The following is a 19858-nucleotide window of genomic DNA, read 5'->3' as shown; positions in this document are numbered from 1 at the left end:
GTCCCAAAATTATGTATTTTTTTGAAAGATTATAATTTATATCTGTATATCTCCTTTGTTTCTGTTAGTGCTTTTGCTTTGGATCCCATACTGTCTGATGCTAATATACCTGCTTAATTTTTGTCATTGTATGCTTGGTACATTTCTCTCATCTGTTCATATTCAAAATGTTCTTGTCATTTGATATTAAATACATCTGTGTGAACGGCATAGAGCAGTCTTTTGCCTTTAGTAGAGGAATTTTTCTCTTTTTTCATATGTTATCTCAATGATTTTTTTAGACTTAACCTGTCATTTTATTTTATGCTTCCTCTTTCATTTGCTTTCTTCTTATGTTTTTTTTTTTTTTTTGACTTTTTGTTAGTTTTTCTCCCCCGCACCCACTTTTAATTCACTCTAAATATTTGGAAGCTGATTTTCCAATTCTCCATCTTCTGTTTGTTACACTTAAACATGAATCCATATATTCTTTGATTTATGCTTTTCTATCAATGTCTATAGCTAATCAGGAACTCTGTTTCCTTTAGCACACTTAAGTGTTCCTCTTTCTCCATTTGTCACCTCCCAACTTGAGATCATCTGAGTAGATTGTGGTTTCATATTACTGTTATTATTTTTATTTATTTATTTTTTAAAGTAAGCTCTATGCCCAACGTGGGGCTTGAACTCATGGCTCCAGGATGGAGAGTTGAGTGCTCCGCCAACTGAGCCAGCCAGCCGCCCCCATATTGTTGCTTTTGAAATGTTTGCATTATGCCTCAATAGTTAGTCAGAGTTCACTAGAAGTTTTATTAGTTTCTTTGTTCATCATAGTTTCAGCATCCCACGTCTTCCTCTTCTTGAATTCACTATTTTTTTTTTAATTGAAGCACCTCCTCTAAGAATTCTTTCAAGTTATCTGAGGGTGGTAAACTTTCTTCTTACAAACCAAAAAATGTCTTAATCATCCCCTTCCTACTTGAATACTTCATTTCCCTTTGGAACTTTGTAGATAGTGTTCCATTGTCTTTTAACGTGCAGTCTGATGCCAATTTAATACTATTTTATTAGTGACCTGCTTTTTCTCTGGAAGTTGCTAGGCCTTTTTTCTTTATCATTGTTGTTCTGAAATTTCACAACAATAAGTCTCAGTGTGGGTTTTTTTTTTTCCCCTGGGAACATTCCATCTAACAATTTCTTCAACAACTGGGAAATTTTCTTTGATTAGTTCCTTAATTATTTTCTCTCTTCTATTCTCTGGAGTCATTTTTTTTTCAAATATTTTATTTATTTATTCACAAAAGACACAGAGACAGAGAGGCAGAGACACAGGCAGAGGGAGAAGCAGGCTCCACACAGGAAGCCCCATGCAGGACTCGATCCCGGGTCTCCAGGATCACGCCCTGGGCCGAAGGCGGCACTAAACCGCTGAGCCACCAGGACTGCCCAAGTTCTAGCCTTCTATAAAGTGTATTAGACAGAGGTGTCTTACCTTTTTCCCTCAGACTTTCCATCTTTTTCTCCTTTTCACTGTGTTTAAGGAGACTTCTTCAGCTCAGCTTCCCCTAATAACTAGATCATTAAATTCAACTCAGACTATCTACTGAGTTTCAAAATCTGATTATCGATTTTTAAGTTTCTAAGACCACTGGTTGTTTCTTTGTTTATTAAGGTTTTCTTTTTAAAGATTTTATTTATTTATTCATGAGAAACAGAGAGACAGAGAGGTAGAGACACAGGTAGAGGGAGAAGCAGGCTCCATGCAGGGAGCCCGACGTGGGACTCAATCCCAGGTCTCCAGGATCATGCCCTGGGCCGAAGGCGGCACTAAACCGCTGAGCTACCCCGGCTGCCCTGTTTTTTAAGTTTTTATTTTCAAAGATGCCTGAGTGGGTCACCCAGTTAAGCAACTGAATCTCGATTTCGCTCAGGTCCTGACCTCACGGTTATGAGATCAAGCTCTGCTTGGGACTCTCGCTGCCCCTCTCCCCTGCTATCTCCCTCCCAAATATACAAATCTTTTTTTAAAAAAAAGATTTCATTTTTAAGTAGTCTCTACACTCAGCAGGGGGCTCAAACTCACAACCTGAGATCAAGAGTCACAGGCTCCTCCAACTGAGCCAGGCCCATACCCCTGCCGGTTGATTTTTAAAATGGGTTATTACTTGGAATCTCTTGTGGATAATAATTATTCTTCAACTAAACTGGTTTTTGTTGTTATTTATTCTTATCCTTATTTATTCTTAGATGTTAAGCTTAGAGCTATGCTACCCAATACAGCTTGCTATTTAAGTTTAAATTATTGGGTGCACCTGGCTGGCTCAGTCAGTAGAAGATTTGACTCTTGATCTCGCAGTTGTGAGTTTGAGCCCCACATTGGGCATCAAGATTACTTAAAACTAAAATCTTTTCAAACAGATTTTAAATTATTAAAACACAATATAATTAAAAATTCAGTTCCTCAGTTGCAACAGCCTCATTTCAAGAGCTCAATAGCCACATATGGTGTGTGACTACATATTGGACAGCTTGGCTACAGAGCACTCCCATCATTCCAGAAAGTTCTATTGGACAGTACTGGCTTAGAGTTTCTCTGTACCATAATTCTATTTTTCCTTAACTCTTTAGTGATTCTTGATGTTCTGCTCATCATTGTGTTTGAGGACGTCTACTTGCCAGCTTTGTGTTCACTGTAGCCTGTCACTGGTTATTGAGAGTGGGTGTGAGATGAGCAGCCTCTGACAGCTCTTCTCCCTATTTCTCTCTTAGAGGGGTCAGAAGCTACGGGGAGCATTACTCTGCCTCTCTAGCCCTAGCATCTCGGGGCAAATCCATGACTACCAACTGGTCATAAGGCAGCAAGGAACATTCCTGGGACCTCCTCTGGTCATTTTGAGTCTGTCTCAGGCTTGGAGCCCTCAAACCATTCTTCCTTCCACAGTGGTCTTCTCCTTCACATGGTTTGGATGTGGTTCCCTCTAGTTTGATTGCTTTAGGGCTTTGATGCTATTTGTTCTTTATCTTTCTGGGATCTAACATTTCTTTTTCTTCTCTTTTTTAAAGATTTATTTATTTATTTGAAAGAGAGAGAGAGAGAGAGAGAAAGAATCCCAAGCAGGTTCCATGTTGAGTGCAAAGCCAGATGTGGGGCTCAATCCCATGACCCCGATATCACGACCTGAGCTGAAACCAAGAGTCGGGCACTTAACCGACTGTGCCACCCAGGCACCCTTGGAATCCAACATTTCTGATATGCTGACGGTTCACTCTTGTTTCTTCACACTGTGATAGTTACTTTTTTTTTTTTCTGGAGGTTTTCTGCCATTTAGTGGATTGGGGCAGAAGAGAGGCTTTTCTGCCAGTTTGACCCAACCTTCAACAATACCTTTGTGTAAGCATCATCCTGCTCCTTGTAGACACGTTTCATAACTAACATTTCACTAAACCTGGTGATTCCCAAATTCAAAAGGTTGCATTAGAATCATCTGGGAATCCACGGCCCTCCTGGGGGCTTTGAATGCACAGCCTGGTTTGGGAATTATCAGCCTACTTAGTGGGATGGGTAGAAAAGAGACTCTAGTACTCCAGACAGGCCACCTACTTTGCAGGCTAGTTTGTGGCCAGATGCCTAAATGCGGAACTCTTAACAGCCAGATCACCACTTCCATAAGTGATTGGGACACTGGGTGGTGTGGAGATGGAGAGTCTAGGGGACCTCTTTCTCCTTGGACTGCAGGAGGGGTGAGAAGTTGCAAAACCCACTGGGGATAACTCCAGGACAAGAGAGATACAATGAGTACAACTGAATGGAAGTGAAATGAATGATCGCTGCAGGCCTCTCTCCCTCCCACAGCGATATCAACTCTGCAAGCCCCAAAGATCAAAATGGGGCCAGAGAATTCCCCCATCTAGAGATTTTTTTTTTTTAAACTTTAATTGCTATCCTACTGAGGGGCCCAACTCCAGCTTTGAGGAGATGTACTTACTGGTTAGATTTGCAGTAATGATTATTATTGTTACTGTTAAGAAGAATACATTCATTGTTTCCATTGAGCTCACAATGCTGCACAAACATGACCTCATTTCTCCTCTGAACGGGGCAGGTATTGTTAACTCTGTTTTCCAAAAGAAGGACATGGAGGTCCATTGCAGCAAGGCCACACACATCAAGAGAGGGAGGGAAGGTGAAACCAGGCCCCGGGACTCTTCCGTGTGGGTCCTAGGGCCCTCTACACTGGTCTAGGCTCACTTGTCTGGCCTGGGCTTTGACTTCTCTTATGGCCACAAAATCAGTTCCACGGGCCCAAGGGAATCAGAGCAGTCAGAGTCAGTCATCAACATTAGATACCATGAGAGAAATAATCTTTACTTTTCAGGGGCTCAGCCAAGTCCAGACTCCATTTTCAGCCATCAAAACCTTTCTCTCTTATTTGGCCCCCATTTCACAAGACTCCAACCTGGCTGAGTTCTCTCCCTACTTCCTCATCAAAGGAGTCGAGTATTTCACCCCTGAATCCCCTCAGACCAAAAACCATATTCACACAACATTTTTGTCCTTCTGCCCCATGAGGAGTTTCTGTTGCTGGCATGTGCCTTGGGTCGGTTGCAGTACATTTGGGCCACTGTGCTTGCTCTGGGCTTTTGCTAAGAATGCATAAATTATTATTATTATTATTATCCCCTAAGCCCTGACCCAGAACACATTTTGTCCTTCCTGCTTTCTACCCGCCCTATCCAAGCTTTAAGCCTCAGTGTGTCCCAGAAATCTTCCCTTGACCTTCTAGAAGAATCCTCTCTCTCTAAATTCCTGCCACCCTCATAAATTCATTCCACAGATAATTACTAAGGACTGACTCTGTGAGGCAGGCACTATGGATGATGATGGGGATACAACAGGGAACAAACCAGACAAGATTCCTGCTCTCATGGAGTTTATGTTCTTATGAGGGAGACAGGAAAAGCAAAAGTAAGCAACTCAGTAAGTCAAAGATTTATGCATTGTCATAACTGTGTATGAACATATCTCAAATCTGTAAGGTCTCCCCATCTTCCACTCTGTCGAAGAAAGAGCTTAGCTTGTCTAGGTATGTCGAAAAGGTTTATATGGCCAATGGGTGATGGCATCAGAGGGGCTTGGGTGAGGCTGGAGAGGGAGGCAAGGCTAGCCTACAAGGGCCTCAAAGACCATGCCAAGCACCTAGATTTCATGCTTAGATTAATAGGAAGAACTTGCAAGATTTTCATCAAAGGGTGACATGATTTGATTTGTACTTTATCACAGATATTCTCAACAGGGCTGGAGTGGGGGAGGTGCAATTTTGCCCCTGGCTCCGAAGGGACACTTGACAATGTCTAGAGACATTTTTTTGGTTGTCACAACTTGGGAGGGTATACTACTGGCATTGGGTAATGGCAGGGGATGCCGAGGAACATCCTACAGTGCGCAGGCCTCCCACCACAAATATCCAGAGTGCTGAGGTTGTGAAACCTGCTTTTGGATGACTCTGGCTGCTGGGTGAAGAGACTCTCAGGGGCAACTTTTTGGCCCCTTTGCATTTTAACAGGGGCCTTCCGGTGACGATGCCTTCCATGAGCCATCAGCATGATCAGACTAGCTGAGCAGAGGAGGCACCCTTTGGAGGTATCACTGCACACGGGCCACCTCCTCTGTCAGAGAGGACAAGGGATTACAGAGACTTGCTCACACTGTACCCTCTCCCTCCATGGTCACAGCCGAGATCTCATCATGACAGCTGCTGCCAGCTCAGTATTCCCCTCCTCTCTGACCTCGCGAATGCCAGGCCTGCACAGGGCTGCAGAGAATCTGGGCACTGACAGCACTCAATGCCTGGCACTTTACAGAGAGCTCATGGGTATTTACACAGGCATGCAAGCCTGTCATCACAGCCTCACCATGAAAATCAACATAGTGTTAAGGGCTCTCCTCTTGTCCCAGTCCCCCAACTTGAGGTTGGTTTTAAGATTTAGGACAGGGAAGCCTGGCTGGCTCAGCAGTTGAGCATCTGCCTTCAGCTGGAGTCGTGATCCCGTGGTCCTGGGATCGAGTCCCACACCGGGCTCCCTGCATGGAGCCTGCTTCTCCCTCTGCCTGTGTCTCTTCCTGTTTCTCTGTGTCTCTCATGAATGAATAAATAAAATCTTAAAAAAAAAAAAAAAAGGTTTAGGACAGGCATGATTGAGCTGTACTGATAATGGGAGGTCTAGAGAATATGTCTTCAAAGGAGGAAGAGACTGGTACCTCCTCAGGGGTGGGGTTGGCCAAGCAGATGACAAGAGAGTTTGTCTTGTGTTCCAGTTATGGACCATTCTTCTTCCATTTCTATGGAGGGTGTTTTTTTTTTACTTTTTTTTGAGGGGGGTGTGTGGTTTGTGTCATGGCAACTTTGAAGAAAGCTGTAGAAAACCTCTCTCTGGGAAAATGAATACTGAAGGCAAAAGTTTATTGACAATTTAGGAGATCCTGAAGGAACTAATTCGCACCAACGTGTGAATGACTAACAAGGATCTGTATTTCCATCTTAATGGGGAATAAAGCCCTTAACCCAAAGGAACTGGAGTTCTTACTAGGGAAACTACTCCATCAGTGGGTTGAGACACACTCTAACGGGGCTGGGAAAGCATCTCCCTAACTTCTGAAGCCTTCCCATATGCCCACTGTACCTACTATAAAACTGGGTTTGGAGGTAGGGAAGCAAAAAGAGAGGAAAGGCAACAGGGGCTGTTTTTAGGCTAATTTGGAATCAACAGGCCACCTGAGACTTGACCCAATGTGGCTTGTTGGGACCACAGTACCAGATATTCCTGGTCAGCCCAGAGCATCTGATCTCATTAATGGGCCAGTAAAAATTAGGGGTACAAAGGCCGAGTCCTGGCAGCTCAAATGAATCTCCTCAGCAAGAGGGAACAATCTTGTAAAGAGCTGTAACTAAGCAAACGGAGGACTCATTGCGTTTCATTAACTTTAATGGTGCTCGTTAGGTTGGCTTCCAAGGGCTGTGGGATAGGAGAGAGAAAGCCAGACTCATCATCGGGGCTTGGGACGGGGCTGGCTCTCCTGAGCACTCCTGAGGCGCCCAGCACCGAGCTGGAAGTAGCTGTTCTTGCTGCCCCCACGGGCTCCCCAGCCCAGCATGACATCCTGGCTACACAGGCAAGAAGCCCAGGCCTCCAGGACTAATTCTTTCCTGCCAGGGTAAAAAAAGACAGGGACAAAGAGCTTGGGGCAAACCCATCTCCAAGCTGGGCAGGCCCCCTGGCTCTGGGCACCCACATCGAGGCCCTTCCCGGGATGTCAAAAGTCTGGCTCCAATGCTCACCAAGCCCGCGCCACAGGATCCTGCCAGCCCAGAGCCCGGCCCCAGGGCCATTGTCAATGCTGGCCACGTCCCTGACCTCCTCCTTCTTCTCCATCCCAGACGTGTACACTGCCAGAAAAATGGAAAACAAACAGACAGGGCCAGCAGAAAACACATCACCAAACAAACCCGTCTCACATTGTCCTCTGTGGTCAGCCAGGGACTGGAGCCAGAGGCCACGGGCCTGGAAAAGCCAGAACAGCTCCCTAAGTGCAGCCCCTGAGCGGAGCCTCCCTCCCCCTGCAGGGTCAGCTGCGCCTCCTCCTCCGCTGCTCCCTTCTCCATCTTTCTTTCCCTTCTGTTCATTCTTTCCCTTCCTTTTACTTTCTTTGTGTGTGTGTGTGTGTGTGTGTGTGTGTGTCTTTCCCCCTTCTTCTGCTCTCTTTCAATGCAATAAGTCCACTAAACATTGAAGAAATCCTGCAGAATACCTAGGCCCAGAGTATATAAAACCAATTCCTGATGGGAGCTGCCCACGCTGCCACCTCGCTTTTGAGTCATACATCAGGGAGGGGTTCCAGACCCACGCACAACCCAGCAGCATCATAGGGAACCCAGCTCTTCATTGTCTGGCTCACCTTTCAGATCTTCACACTAACACTCCTCCCCTTGAATACCACATGATTAGTTCCCTGAAGACCATCCCCCCTCTGGGTCCTTGCTCACCTCATGTCCCCCACCCAGAAAGGCCCTTGCCCTCTTCATGTAACTCCACATCTGGGAATTCTACGTATTCTTCGAGGTTGTCTTTAAACCCTCCCCTCTGGGGCGTCCCCAAGATTCCAGCTGGCATTAATCTGTCTCCTTTGTGCCCTCATTAGAATTTTATGTTGGCACTTTTGTATTTGGGCATTTACCATGTTCTACCTTATATTCTAATTATTTAGATGCAAATTTCTCTCTCCTACTTAATTACACGAACTTGAAAGCAAAAATTATGTCATCTTTGAGTTCCCATATCCTTTAAGTTCCTGGCACATAGTGAGTGCACAAAGAATGTCAAACTCATTAACAATTGAATTACGGTTATACAGAGGCACGCATACAATTAATTCCACATCTTAACTTCACCATTTGCAAATTTGTGTGAGGCACTGGGCTCCTTGTGTTGGCTCCCGAGGGTCTGCTTTCCGGCGTTTGCCCAGGGCTGGAGGATGGTATGTTAGATGGCGGCACCTACTGGCGAAGGATGGCATTAGCGCTGGGTCCGCCGAAGAGGAGCCACCCAATCTTTCCCTCAATCCCAACAGGACTGGACCGGGGCGTGAGGCGGCGGGTGCCATGCGGCAGGAGAGGACTACAATGACTTCCTCTCCCTCTTCAGTAGCTTTAGACTGGTCAAGGGGAGGAGCATCCCTGACTTAGGGCCAGGGCTCGTTCTCTACCAGCGCACTGCAGCCTCCTGCAGACCCATAATTTTGCAGGACCAGAGTAAGACAACCAAGGAATAACAACCTAGCTGAGATGCCCTTGAGCTTTGCCAACCCAGCCTGGCATGATGCCCCAGACAGCTCTCCACCTGAGACAGAGGAAGAGAGGTGGCATGAAGGGAGAGCCTCTCGCCAGACAGAGGCAAACTTCTGTATGGATATTGATGCTCAGCATAAGTACACAGCCAGCAAACATTCTGACCCCTTCCTTACTGAAAGTTTTCAGCTTCTCCTAACAGGATTCTCAGTTCTATGGGAGCCCTTCTCAGAAAATACAATAGAAGCTATTGGAGAACTGAGGTTTTTTTTAAAGAGCCATTCGCTTTATGAATTGGTACATGAACACCTTGAACTTGGCCCCAGTCCCTCCATCCACCTTTTCTTTGTTCCAGGGTACCCAGAGGAATTACACTGTTAAGTGGAGAGGTCCCCCTCTGTCTCTCCAACTTTTCCTCTGGTGAGAAAACCCAGTGGGGATTTGGGGGAGGGCAGCCAGTGGGAAACAGAACAAAGCTGAGCTGGCTCTCAGCAAAGTTCCAGGTTCATATAGGAACACCCCTATATTGCCCCTCCTTTGCCACACCTCGGTTAAGGTTTCAACTGATAACTAAAGATTTAACCGGCAAAGGCTTAATCTAGCTACTTTGTCTCACAGAGATATTTGTATTTGGGACCCAAGGAACACAAGGTTTAGCTCAAAGGAGTGACCCTCTTTTTTTTTTTTTTTAAAGATTTTATTTATTTATTCATGATAGTCACACAGAGAGAGACAGAGAGGCACAGACACAGGCAGAGGGAGAAGCAGGCTCCATGCACCGGGAGCCTGACGTGGGATTCGATCCCGGGTCTCCAGGATCGCGCCCCGGGCCAAAGGCAGGCACCAAACCGCTGCGCCACCCAGGGATCCCAAGGAGTGACCCTCTTATGATGGAATTTTAAGCATCGGTGGGAAAGATCTTGGATGGAGTGGTTGAAAGATAATGAGAGTTCTGCCTCCTGAGCCTGCTTCCTCCAAACAGAAGCTGCCTGTGGACCAAGGCCATCCACCTTGGCCCCTGGCCTTTGGAGAGATCCTGAGCTCTGGCTTGCAAGGTTCCAGTTCTGCTTCTATGTCTTCCAGAATCTGAGAGTCTCTGGCCAGAGTGGCTTCATAGGCCCCAGCATCTCTGGGGTTTTTCTTCATCTTGGAGTCTCTGCACTGCCTCTCCATTTAACCCTCTGCTGCCATCAGTCCTTTCAGCAACCCAAAGCAATCTCTGGTGGGAGGCAGAGAGACAGGTCAAGAGATATTCCTTGGCATTCCCTTGAATCTCCTTGGGATTCCCATGAACTCACATTCCTTCATTCTTTTATTCATTCAACAAACATTCACTGAGCACACAACTATATGCTCAGGGCTGGGGATACGGTGGTGACCAATATGGGTCTTGCCCTCAACAGTTTTGAAGATGAGCAAAGGAAAACAGCTCATCACAGTACAGTATGGCCAGGGCCACCACAAGGACCACTGAGCTCAAGGCCAGCAACAAGACACATTTAAGCTGGATCTTAAAGGGTAGTGGTGGTTTTCCAGCTGGCAAGAACATGGTATATGCCAGGCACAGTGTTGTCTAAGTACAGTGACGGTGAGATCAGAAGACAAACATAAGATGTCATTGGGGAGAAGGGTCCAGGACTGGCACAGAGGGCCATGTATGCCATACTAGGGGTGTGGAACTTACCCCTGTCAGGCAATGGTCCACGGGAGATGTAGCGAGTGTCCAAACGAAGGTAGTGGCAATGGGGGTTGGCAGAAAGGATGGATTTGAGGGAGATTTCACAGGATCTGGTGCCCTGTTAGATGGAGAGAAAGAGTCCTTCGGTCCCGGAGAAACCCACCTGGGGCTGCTCAGTGGGTTATGGACCCATTAACCTCAAGGTGGAGGTCACAGGAGGAGGACAGCTCACAGGAATGCTTTGAGAGGAACTGTGAGTTTGGTTGGGTGTCTATTCAGCTTGAGGTCTTGAAAAAATGCCATTGGAAAGCACTATAAATAGGAAGAAATACAGGACTAGATAGAAAAGAGAGGAAGGAGCTAGAGATAGAGATCTGAAAATCAGACACCTAGCATAAAAGCTAGAAGAAAAGTGGGGGTTAGGGATGTAGATCTGGGAGCTTTTGGCACATTGTGGTAGCTGGAGCCATAGGGCCCCGCAATGTAGAGCAAACTGTCCACCTACTGTGTGCTGGGACTTCCATGAGATTTATCAGCAGTAACTGTCCAACAACCTGCAACGTCAGAATTTTATCTTCCTCTCCTCATTTGCTGGATGAAGAAGTTGAAGCTCAGAGATGTGAAGAAACTTGATCAAACTCACCCACTGATGGGCTGGGATTTAAACTTAGAACCCTCTGACCACAAAGCCAGTATTCTTTCCGCCACCCTCGCTGTCACTGGGTGAGAGTCCCCAGGGAGGTCATGTAGTATGAGAACTGAGAAAAATCCAAGCTGGAAACACTTAAGATGCCAGTGGGGGATCTGGGAAGAGAAAGGGCTCCAAGAAGGAAAAGAAAAATGTTCAGAGGCTTCTGATGACGCAAGGAGGTCAGGCTAGATAACGACTGGCAGGCAGCCCCAGATAGGGAAACGTGGAAGTCACTGGGCCCCCAGCAGGTGTGTGTTGGGAGCCCTGGGACAGACTGCCCTAGGGTGAGGGGTTAAGGGAAGCAACGAAGTGGAGATGAAGAGCAGGTGTGCTCGCAGCAGGGTCTGGGGAAGTTTGTTGTCTACTGCTACCGTAGGATGCTGCGGGTTGTTCTGGGTTTGTAGGAGAAGGAGCTGAGGTCAGGGATTCAGGAGAGGGAGGAGATAGCTCTAGCTCACCGTAGGGCCAAGACAAGATGGGATCCTTGCACGTGTATGTGGGGTTGGCCTTGGCCAAGAGGAGGGACCCCTCTCCCAGCAATGGAAGGAAGAGGGGGCTGGGGGACAGGATGTTCAATGCCCTCTCCGTGAAACAGAAGTTGAGGGTACTGATGGGAGAAGTGAGGGGGCTGAGGCTGGCAGAGGGGAAACCAAAGTTTAGAAGAGCAGCTGTGTGGAAAGGGACAGAGCACAAACGCAGGGCAGTTTGGAGACTTGCCTCGTGATGTGGAGGGGTCTGGAACCAGGCATTGGTGTCAATGCCATTTGGCAGGCTGGGTATTTTTGTTTCCTTCATGGAAGCAGCCAGGGAGCAGGTGGGAAGGAAGCAGGTGGCAAAGTGACTCAGGTGTGGGGGTGGGCAGGGAGGACAGACTGGGTGGACATGGGGCCAAGGGGCCAAGGAGAGAGACTGGAACAGGTCTGGGCAGCTTGGACGAGGCTGTACTGCCTCCCCACCCAAATAGACCTCTCTTATAAAGGCAAGACTGAGGGTCTTGGAGCAAGTTAGTCCTAGAATCCCAGGGCCAGAACAGACCTTGGAGAGCATTACTTCCTATCCTCTGCCTATATGACCAAATGGCTCCTGAGTCATCCCAGATAGGTGGGAAACAAGGACAGACCAGGGTCAACATGTCCAGTGACCTGATATGATCCCTCCCTCCTTTCTTCCATTTCTTTGGTTGTTGTTATTCTGAGAGTTCTCTTTTTTTTTCTCTGTCAACCACCGATTTTTGTTTATATTTCTATCTTATCCATTGATTTCTCTCTAAGTGTCATCAAGATTCACCTCAAATCCCTCTTCATCCATGAAGTCTCTACTTGGATGATAGACTTCTGTTTCCTGACTTTTCATGGCACTTCCATCTGGATTGCTTGATGTTGCATTCAGATAACTTTGTTTTGTGTATACAAATCTTGCCTTCCTGGTGAGATTCCAGCATTTGGGGGATTTGCCATGTGATGCAGAGGGGTTTGGAACGATATGCACTGATGTTGATATATCTTCTTGAGTAGGGAATCACATTTTCTACTTCTTTTGCACACCTTAAAGGGCCCAGGACAATGTATATTGGGGAGAGGGTATGCTATAAGTACCATATTCCACTTGATAGAAGGATGCATGACTGATCAAATTATCAGGAAAAGGAAGAGTGAGAATTAGAAGAGGTGGGACTGGCAACTCTGAGGGTACTAGGCTAAGGAGCACTCATCCATGAGTCAGAAGTCAGGGAAGACATGGATTCTGCTTCTAGCTTTGTCTCTTAAATTTGTGTGACATCTATGTTCTCATCAGACAAATGTGATAGCTAAAGCCTTTTTTTTTTTTTTTAAGATTTATTGATTTACTTGATGTGGGAGAGGAGAGAGAGTCTTAAGCAGACTCCACGCTGAGCATGAAGCTGGATGAAGGGCTTGATCTCACAATCCTAAGACCATGACCCCGAGATCAAACCAAGAGTCAGCTGCTTAACCGACTGTGCCACTCAGGAGCCCCGATGGCTCAAGCCTTTTGAAGTTGTACTCCTACATGATCCTCCAGAACAAGATGACTGCCCTATTCCCTCTTATGTGTGAAGGGACTGGTCTGTGACTCTCACTCAGCCTGTCCCAAATGATTAAACTGTAACAGTGGCCAGAATGTGTTAGGACTCTGTGGATTCAGAGGAGGCAGCATAGAGAATGGAGGGGGTACACAAGCTTCAGAGTCAAGTCCAGGCCCAAGTCCTGGCTTTTTCTCTTCTTAGTTGGTCATCTGGGCAGGTTGACCTACTTGAGCCTCGGTTTTTCTCATCAACAGAATGAATATAATGATTCTTGCCTGATAGGCTTGCTGGAATGCCTGCACAGTGCCTGGCACACATAGAAAAGCACTCAGTAAACAGTAGCTATGAGCTCTAATTGGTCTGAGTGTCTGGGTTTTCTTCACGCAAGGTAGGAGGTGCAAGGGCATAGGGAAAGCGGGATTCTGGAATGAACTACCCTCCCTGGCAGGTGCACTTCCTTCTACTCTCCAACTTGAAAATGCTGCTGACAAGTGCGGTGAGTTTGAATGCACTGCACTTCTGGAAACCTCCCAGTAAGAAAGGATAATGCACAGAACCTATTGGAAGGTGGTGAGAACTGAGCCCAGTTTGTTGTACTCATGCTCAGCGGCATCAAAGTCTGGCCCAGGACAAGACTGCTTCTTCCCAGGCACTATGATACCTTTACTATCAAGCACTGTGGCCTTTGTTCTTTCTGAGAAGCAGTCAAAATAACAGCAGTAGCTACCGCCTACTGAATGCCTACTATGTGCCAGAGGCTTTCTGTTCGTTGCTTCATGTAATTAATGCCATATAATTTCGAGGTGGGCATTTCTATTCCCTTTGTCAGAAGACAAAACTGAAGCTCACTGAGATTAAATGACCTACCTGAAGTCACACAGCTAGAAAATTAACAGAGCTGAGATTTGCTTTTTTTTGAGAGAGAGAGAGAACATGAGTGGGAGTGGGGGCAGAGGGAGAGGGAGAGAGAGAATCTTAAGCGGGCTCCACACCCAGCACAGAGCCCTACTCTGGACTCAGTCTCACAACCCTAAGATCATGACCTGAGCTGAAATCAGAGTCGGATGCTTAACTAACTGAGCCACCCAGGTGCCCCAACAGAGCTGAGATTGGAACCGCAGGGTTTCTTTTACTCTCAAACCCATGTAGTTAGGCAGGGATGCATCCCCACCTTTGAGGTTATGTGACCATACCCATTCTGTAGATGAGGCAGCTGAGGCTCAGAGAAGTGAAATAACTAGCAGAAATAGATAGATGGCTGGAAAATGGGAGGGCCCAACATTGTCGTTGGGGTAGTCTAATTCTGACACATAAGTGTTCTCCATCAGAATATACTGCCTATCGAGGAGGGTCACTGGACCCATTTTACAGATGGGGAAGCTGAGATGCCGAGAGAAAAAGCAAAGGCTCATGGAAGGAGACTTGACAGGGGAGGGGAAGTCCCAGAGTATGATGAAGCCCTGGCAGAGGTATCCCTAAAGCAGGATCAGGCTGGGTCCCCAGCCCAGTCCTCTCCCTAGACATTTGCAGGGGAAATTAGAATGAAATGAACATCAGAAGCAATCCCAAAGGAAAGGGAAACCTGAAAGAAACCTGGCCTGAGAGGGTGTGGGAGGCCCAGAGAACCCAGGGACGTTTTTGCTCCTGCCAGTGAGGGTATGGCATATGCTGCTGCTTTTGTAATACCACTCGTAAGAGTCATTTCATTATTTCTTCCTTGTCATCTTCCTGTGTCATTACCCCGTTGTGAGTCCCTGCAGAAGTGGACAGGGCAGAGGGTCGTGGGACCGGCCCCTCAATTCACAGTGCCCAGTGATAGAAGCCTTGCTTCTGTTCCCACAGAATCCTCAGAAGGGCTGGGGGTGGGCTGGAACCAGACCGGATGGTGGGGAGCAGAGCAGGGACCTGTGCTTCTGCCAGTTGTGGAGGAAGCTCATCTGGTCCTAGAGGAGCAGAGCAAAAGCTGGCAAAATGGAGGGGGGCAGGCAGAGGAAACCAGAGTAAAGGACACTGAACCTCCCAGAGACTCAGCAGCTATGATAGGGCAAGGTCCACACTCAGGGGGCCAGGAAACCACCGAACTAGAGAGAGGGTCTGAGGTGACCTATAGATCTGCCCCTACAGACTCCTTCATTCCCACCTCCCCTGTGGTCTAGAGGGTGAGCCGGTGCCCTCCACCCTAGGGACCCAGAGAAGCTCTCACGAGTGTCCAAGACAAGGCAGAGACAAAGCAAGGCACGGTGCAGTCTCCCTTCCCTGCGTTGGAGGGACTCCTCAGCTCTCTCCCTATGACCCCATGTAGATCCAGCACCATCTGGCAACCTCCAACTCTTCTTCTTCTCCTTTTTTTTTTTTTAAAAAAAAAAAAAAAAAAAAAAAAACCACTCTCTTGTTTGGGGCAGAGAGGATGGCAAGTTTGCACTTGTCCCCCAGCCCTATACATAATTGGTGGCAGCAGGCAAAGCAGCTTCAAGGGGAGGGGTTTGCCAGTGGAATGAAGGAGGGAGGGAGTCCTAGAGTGACAGAGCAGGAAGGGACCTGGGAGATCACTTGACCCAAACTTTTGTGGCCTCCACACCATTCCTGTGATCTGTGTGCTTCCATCCCTACCATCATCCATACCATGCCAGGCAGGGGCTCTCAAGACCTCCTCTCGGAGGCTTCCTAAGGGCATTGTCTCCTTTCAGCCAAGGGGCTAATCCATCCTCTTCTTTTCTAGATAGCACTGAGAGGCCCATTGAGATGTGATTTGCCCAAAGGCAATCTTCATCCCATGACACAGCCAGGACAAATACCCCAAGTGCTTGAGTCTGTTTTCATCCTCCTACTCTTCTACTCAATCCCTAGGGAAGGAAGGGCTCAAGTCTTCTCCCTGGGGGCTCAGGAGACCTCTGACACATCACACCTGTCACCTACCTGGTGTGAGCTGCTACTGTCAAGGTTCTGAGAACTGAGTTATTTTCAGGATGATTCTGGTCATTTCCCTTCCTCCCTGGGTACCCTGAGGGCTTTGTGAGGCTAGTCTGGGTCCCAATTGCCTTTTCGCTGCAGAAAGTTGGCTTTGAAATAACTGTCTGGAACCTGGCATGGTCTCAGGCTGACGAAGCCCCATGCTCCAAGAAAGCCCTCACTATCTTTTCAAGGGGTTTTTCTCTAGTGATGAGAGGAGAGAAGATGCCAGGCTGTAAATCCATCCAGGAGGCAGTGTCCAGGGCTCAGAGACACTTCCTTTTATACCCTTTGCATATATATATATATTTTTTTTTTCAAATATCATTCATCACTCCTCTGCTGCTGAACAGTTGGAGATATGAAGCGTTCAGAATGGACTGTCGGGGCCACATCCTGAAGCTGTGAGGGCAGGTTTGGAGAAGCGTGTTGTGCCGATCTTTGTGTCTGCATTTACACGCATAGGCATATTCCCGTGGATTAGCTTTGGCCCCTGTGCCGAGCGCATGAGAGTTTTATCCGTAAAACCACCTCTGTAGGGGTAGGGTGACTCAGTGGGCTACCTCCAAGGCCTTAACTGCAAGGGAGTGTGCCCTGGGGCTGGCAGTTTGAGCTGACGGAAGACTACTTTCTTCTTGGTCCTCAATTAAAGTGGACTCGGCACTAGGATCGAACACTGAGACCAGAGGGTGTGTGTGGGGGGTGGGGGGTGGAGGTAAGAGTTGGCAGGGAGTCGCTCGGCCCGAAGTCGGCGCCGTTCTCGGTCTTTCTTGGTCCTGTGCGGCCGCATCTCCCGTGCCCGGCCGCGTCGGCCGGCGGGCCGGGGTGCCAGCGCGATTCCGTCCGCCCCAGCCTCCCCGACACCCCGAGCTCTCTTTGTCTCGGGGCAGAGGTGTGCGTGCAAACCTGCGTCGCGCGGCCCCCAGCTCGTGCGAGCGCGGGGGGCGCACCCTAGCTTCCCCGCTCTTTCGGCGGGGAGAGAGGACGAGCCGGAGCCGGGTGCTGTTTGGTCTGGAGCCGAGCGGGGCTTGCATTGATCCATTGATTGTGCGCGGTCTGCGCCTGACCTCCCTGCTCCCGGGGAAGCCGTCTCCATGGAGACCGGGCCCGCTCCCCCAGCGCCGGATTGTAAATTCCTGCAGGCAGCGGCCCGGCAGCCTGGGGAGGGGGCCGCCGCGCCCGGGCGCGCAGGGGGAGCGGCCGCCGCGCCGAGGCCCCATTTGAAAGAAAAAAGGGGCACGAAAAAGGAGGTGGTGGAGGAGGGGGGGGGGAGGAGGAAGAAAACGAAAAGGAGCAGAGGAGAGGAGGAGAAAGAGGAGGAGGAGGAGGAGAAAGGCGAAGAAAAAGAGACGGAGCCCGAGACGCGGAGAAGGAGCGAGAGAGGAAGAAAGAGAGGCAGAAAGGGCGTGTTTCTGGCGCGGCGTTTCCCCTCCCCTTTCTCAGGTCCCTCGCTCGGGCTCTGCGCGCTCTGCCGCCGCAGCTCTCTCCGGGCGAAGCCGGGAGTTGGGGAGGATTGGACGGAGCAGCCCCGCCGCCGCCGCCCGCTGAGCCCGGCTCGGACACGGCGGGGGCTCCCCTCCGTCCGCGGCGCCCGGCGCCCCCAGCCTCGTCGCGCCCTCCGCGCCGCTCTCCCCGCGTCGGGCCGGGAGAAGCCGGCGGCACCGGGAGCCTCCCGCCGAGGGCGCCGCGCCCTCGCAGCCCCGCGCCCGCAGCCCCCGGCCCGGGCCCGGCGGGGCGCCCCCTGCCCTGCCCTCCTCTCCCCTCCCCTCCCGCGCGCGGGGCCCGGCCGGCTTCCGCCCTCGCGGGGCTGCGACCCCAGCCCGGGCCGCCCGGCCGCCCGCGGCTCCAGCCATGGGCTCGGGGCGCGTGCCCGGGCTCTGCCTGCTGGTCCTGCTGGTCCACGCCCGCGCCGCGCAGCACAGCAGAGCCGCGCAAGGTAAGGCAGGAGGGGCGCGCGGCGGCGGGGCGGCGGGGCGGCGGGGCGGCGGGGCGGCCGGGCGGCGGGGCCCCAGGGCGGGCGCGCGGTGTCCGCGGGGCCGGGCAGGTGCCGGGGGCGTGCGGCTGTCAGAGCCCGGCGCCGTGCGGGGCCCCGGTCGGGGGGCCCGGACCTCGGGGGGCCCGGGCCTCGGGGCGCCGCGTCCTGGCCGCGAGGCTGGAGGGGCCGGGAGCGACCCCGAGCAGTGAGACGTCTGCCCCCACCCCCCACCCCCCACCCCCGGGGCAGAAGTCGCCACGCACCTCAGCATTCTCCGCCCGCCTTCTGGGCCACCCCCAGCATCTTCGAAAGACTTCTTGTCTTCCAAAAGTACGAGAGAGAATCTTCTCTTCTCTCAGACATTGCCAGAAACTTTTGAGCTGTGGCCTGGAGAGACGGAGAGAATGAGACTTTCGAGCCACGCCGTGTATCTCTTCCCTTCACCCCACCCCCCCCCCGCCCCAACCCTCACGCGGAGTCAGACAAAATTTCCCAGTTGTTGTCTTATCAGTAGAAAAATGTTAAAGAAAAATAGGATCTTTCCTCGAAAGACCAGCTCGTCTCTCACTGGAAGGTAGGGGGCTGAAGAAGAGAAGAAAGATTTCTGACTGGCTCCCAGCAAGAATGTCGCTTTTCTGCCTCTTTGGGGGGAAATCTCTTTCCTCTTGCATGGCTTTCATTTCTTATCATAATATTTATTTATTAAGGCCTCGGGTTTCCAATTCCATTTAAATCCAGGTCAGAATTGCATTAAAATAACAAAGTAAAATTCCAGGCCAGGGAGCTCTGACAGGCCCCTCTAGGAATTAGAGAGCGAGCCAGGGAGGCCCTGCGGCCCCCATCCCTGACCCCAGGCTCGCTGCCGGGCGGGTCCGAGGCTCTGCTGGCAGAAACCAGGCTGGTGGGCTACAGTTCTCTTGGGGACAGCCTCCCCTCCCCGTTGACCTCTTGTTGCACCCTTCCCCCATCATGTCCTCACCCAGGAAGAGATTTATATGGACAAAAAGAAAATTCTTCCCGACAAGCCTTCGCTGAGGAGGATCTGATTCTGCCTATTGTCCCAGGGGCTCCTGAAGCCAAGCTAGGGTGTGGAAGTGGCTGAGCCAGAAGGGAAAGTTGAACTTGGGCACTGGGGAAGCCTGAGCCCCCAGCAGTCAGGTTGCTGTATCCTGGAGCCTGAGCGCCCGCCTGGCTCTTAGGCTGCTCTTGCGTACTGGATGGGCTCCCACTCCGGGTGAAAGGAAGGTGCTGTACCAACACTGCCTCTTCAGCTACCTCCTTCCTCCAACCTGCCCTTTAACGGAGCCCAAGTGGTGGAGATCCGCAGCTGTCACATACCAGAGCTCACCCCCACCCCCTGGCAATCCCAAACTGCCTCTTCTCCGGTCCTGGCTCCAGACAGCCCACTACCACTGCCACCCCCAGCCTGGGAGCAGCCCCTCTTGCACTGTGGATTTGCTTGTGTTTTCATAAACAAAGCTGGCTTTTGTAGTGTGTGCTGACTTACTCATAACATAGAATTAGCTGGGGAGTTTAGTCTGAAGGAAGGAACAGATTTCATTCAGTAATCTAGAGACAAGATAAGGGCCTCTTTCAAGTTGGAGCCAGTGTCTGTAGTGGCCCTAGTGAGACCGGGGGGCTGGGGGCAAGAGGGGGAGCAAACAGTATATCCAGGGAGGTTCCCAGGGCTGATGGAGAC

At 49.9% G+C, this 19858-nt stretch overlaps 1 protein-coding gene and 1 long non-coding RNA gene across 6 annotated transcripts in view; one reads left to right on the top strand and one right to left on the bottom strand.

The window, feature by feature from the left end:
* Positions 1-9489: 9489 nt before the first annotated feature.
* Positions 9490-19858, bottom strand: part of LOC140637163 (uncharacterized) — a 51566-nt gene continuing 41197 nt past the window's right edge. For all 3 annotated transcript variants that reach the window (XR_012034413.1, XR_012034412.1, XR_012034411.1), the window contains 3 exons: positions 18423-18546; positions 10507-10618; positions 9490-10041 (listed from right to left, as the gene is read on the bottom strand). This is a non-coding gene — a long non-coding RNA (uncharacterized lncRNA). The remainder of the gene's footprint in view (positions 10042-10506; positions 10619-18422; positions 18547-19858) is intronic.
* SCUBE3 (signal peptide, CUB domain and EGF like domain containing 3) overlaps positions 17987-19858 on the top strand; it is a 36935-nt gene continuing 35063 nt past the window's right edge. For 2 of the 3 annotated variants that reach the window (XM_072833326.1, XM_072833324.1), the window contains exon 1: positions 17987-18120. In XM_072833326.1, coding sequence (XP_072689427.1) covers positions 18036-18120 — 85 coding nt within the window. In that variant the 5' untranslated portion in view covers positions 17987-18035. The remainder of the gene's footprint in view (positions 18121-19858) is intronic. The other variant, XM_072833325.1, reaches the window with a different exon arrangement.

Source organism: Canis lupus, chromosome 7, assembly GCF_048164855.1.
Source record: "Canis lupus baileyi chromosome 7, mCanLup2.hap1, whole genome shotgun sequence".
In the NCBI taxonomy this organism is placed as follows: Eukaryota; Metazoa; Chordata; class Mammalia; order Carnivora; family Canidae; genus Canis; species Canis lupus.
This window is presented reverse-complemented; position numbering and strand designations above follow the sequence as displayed.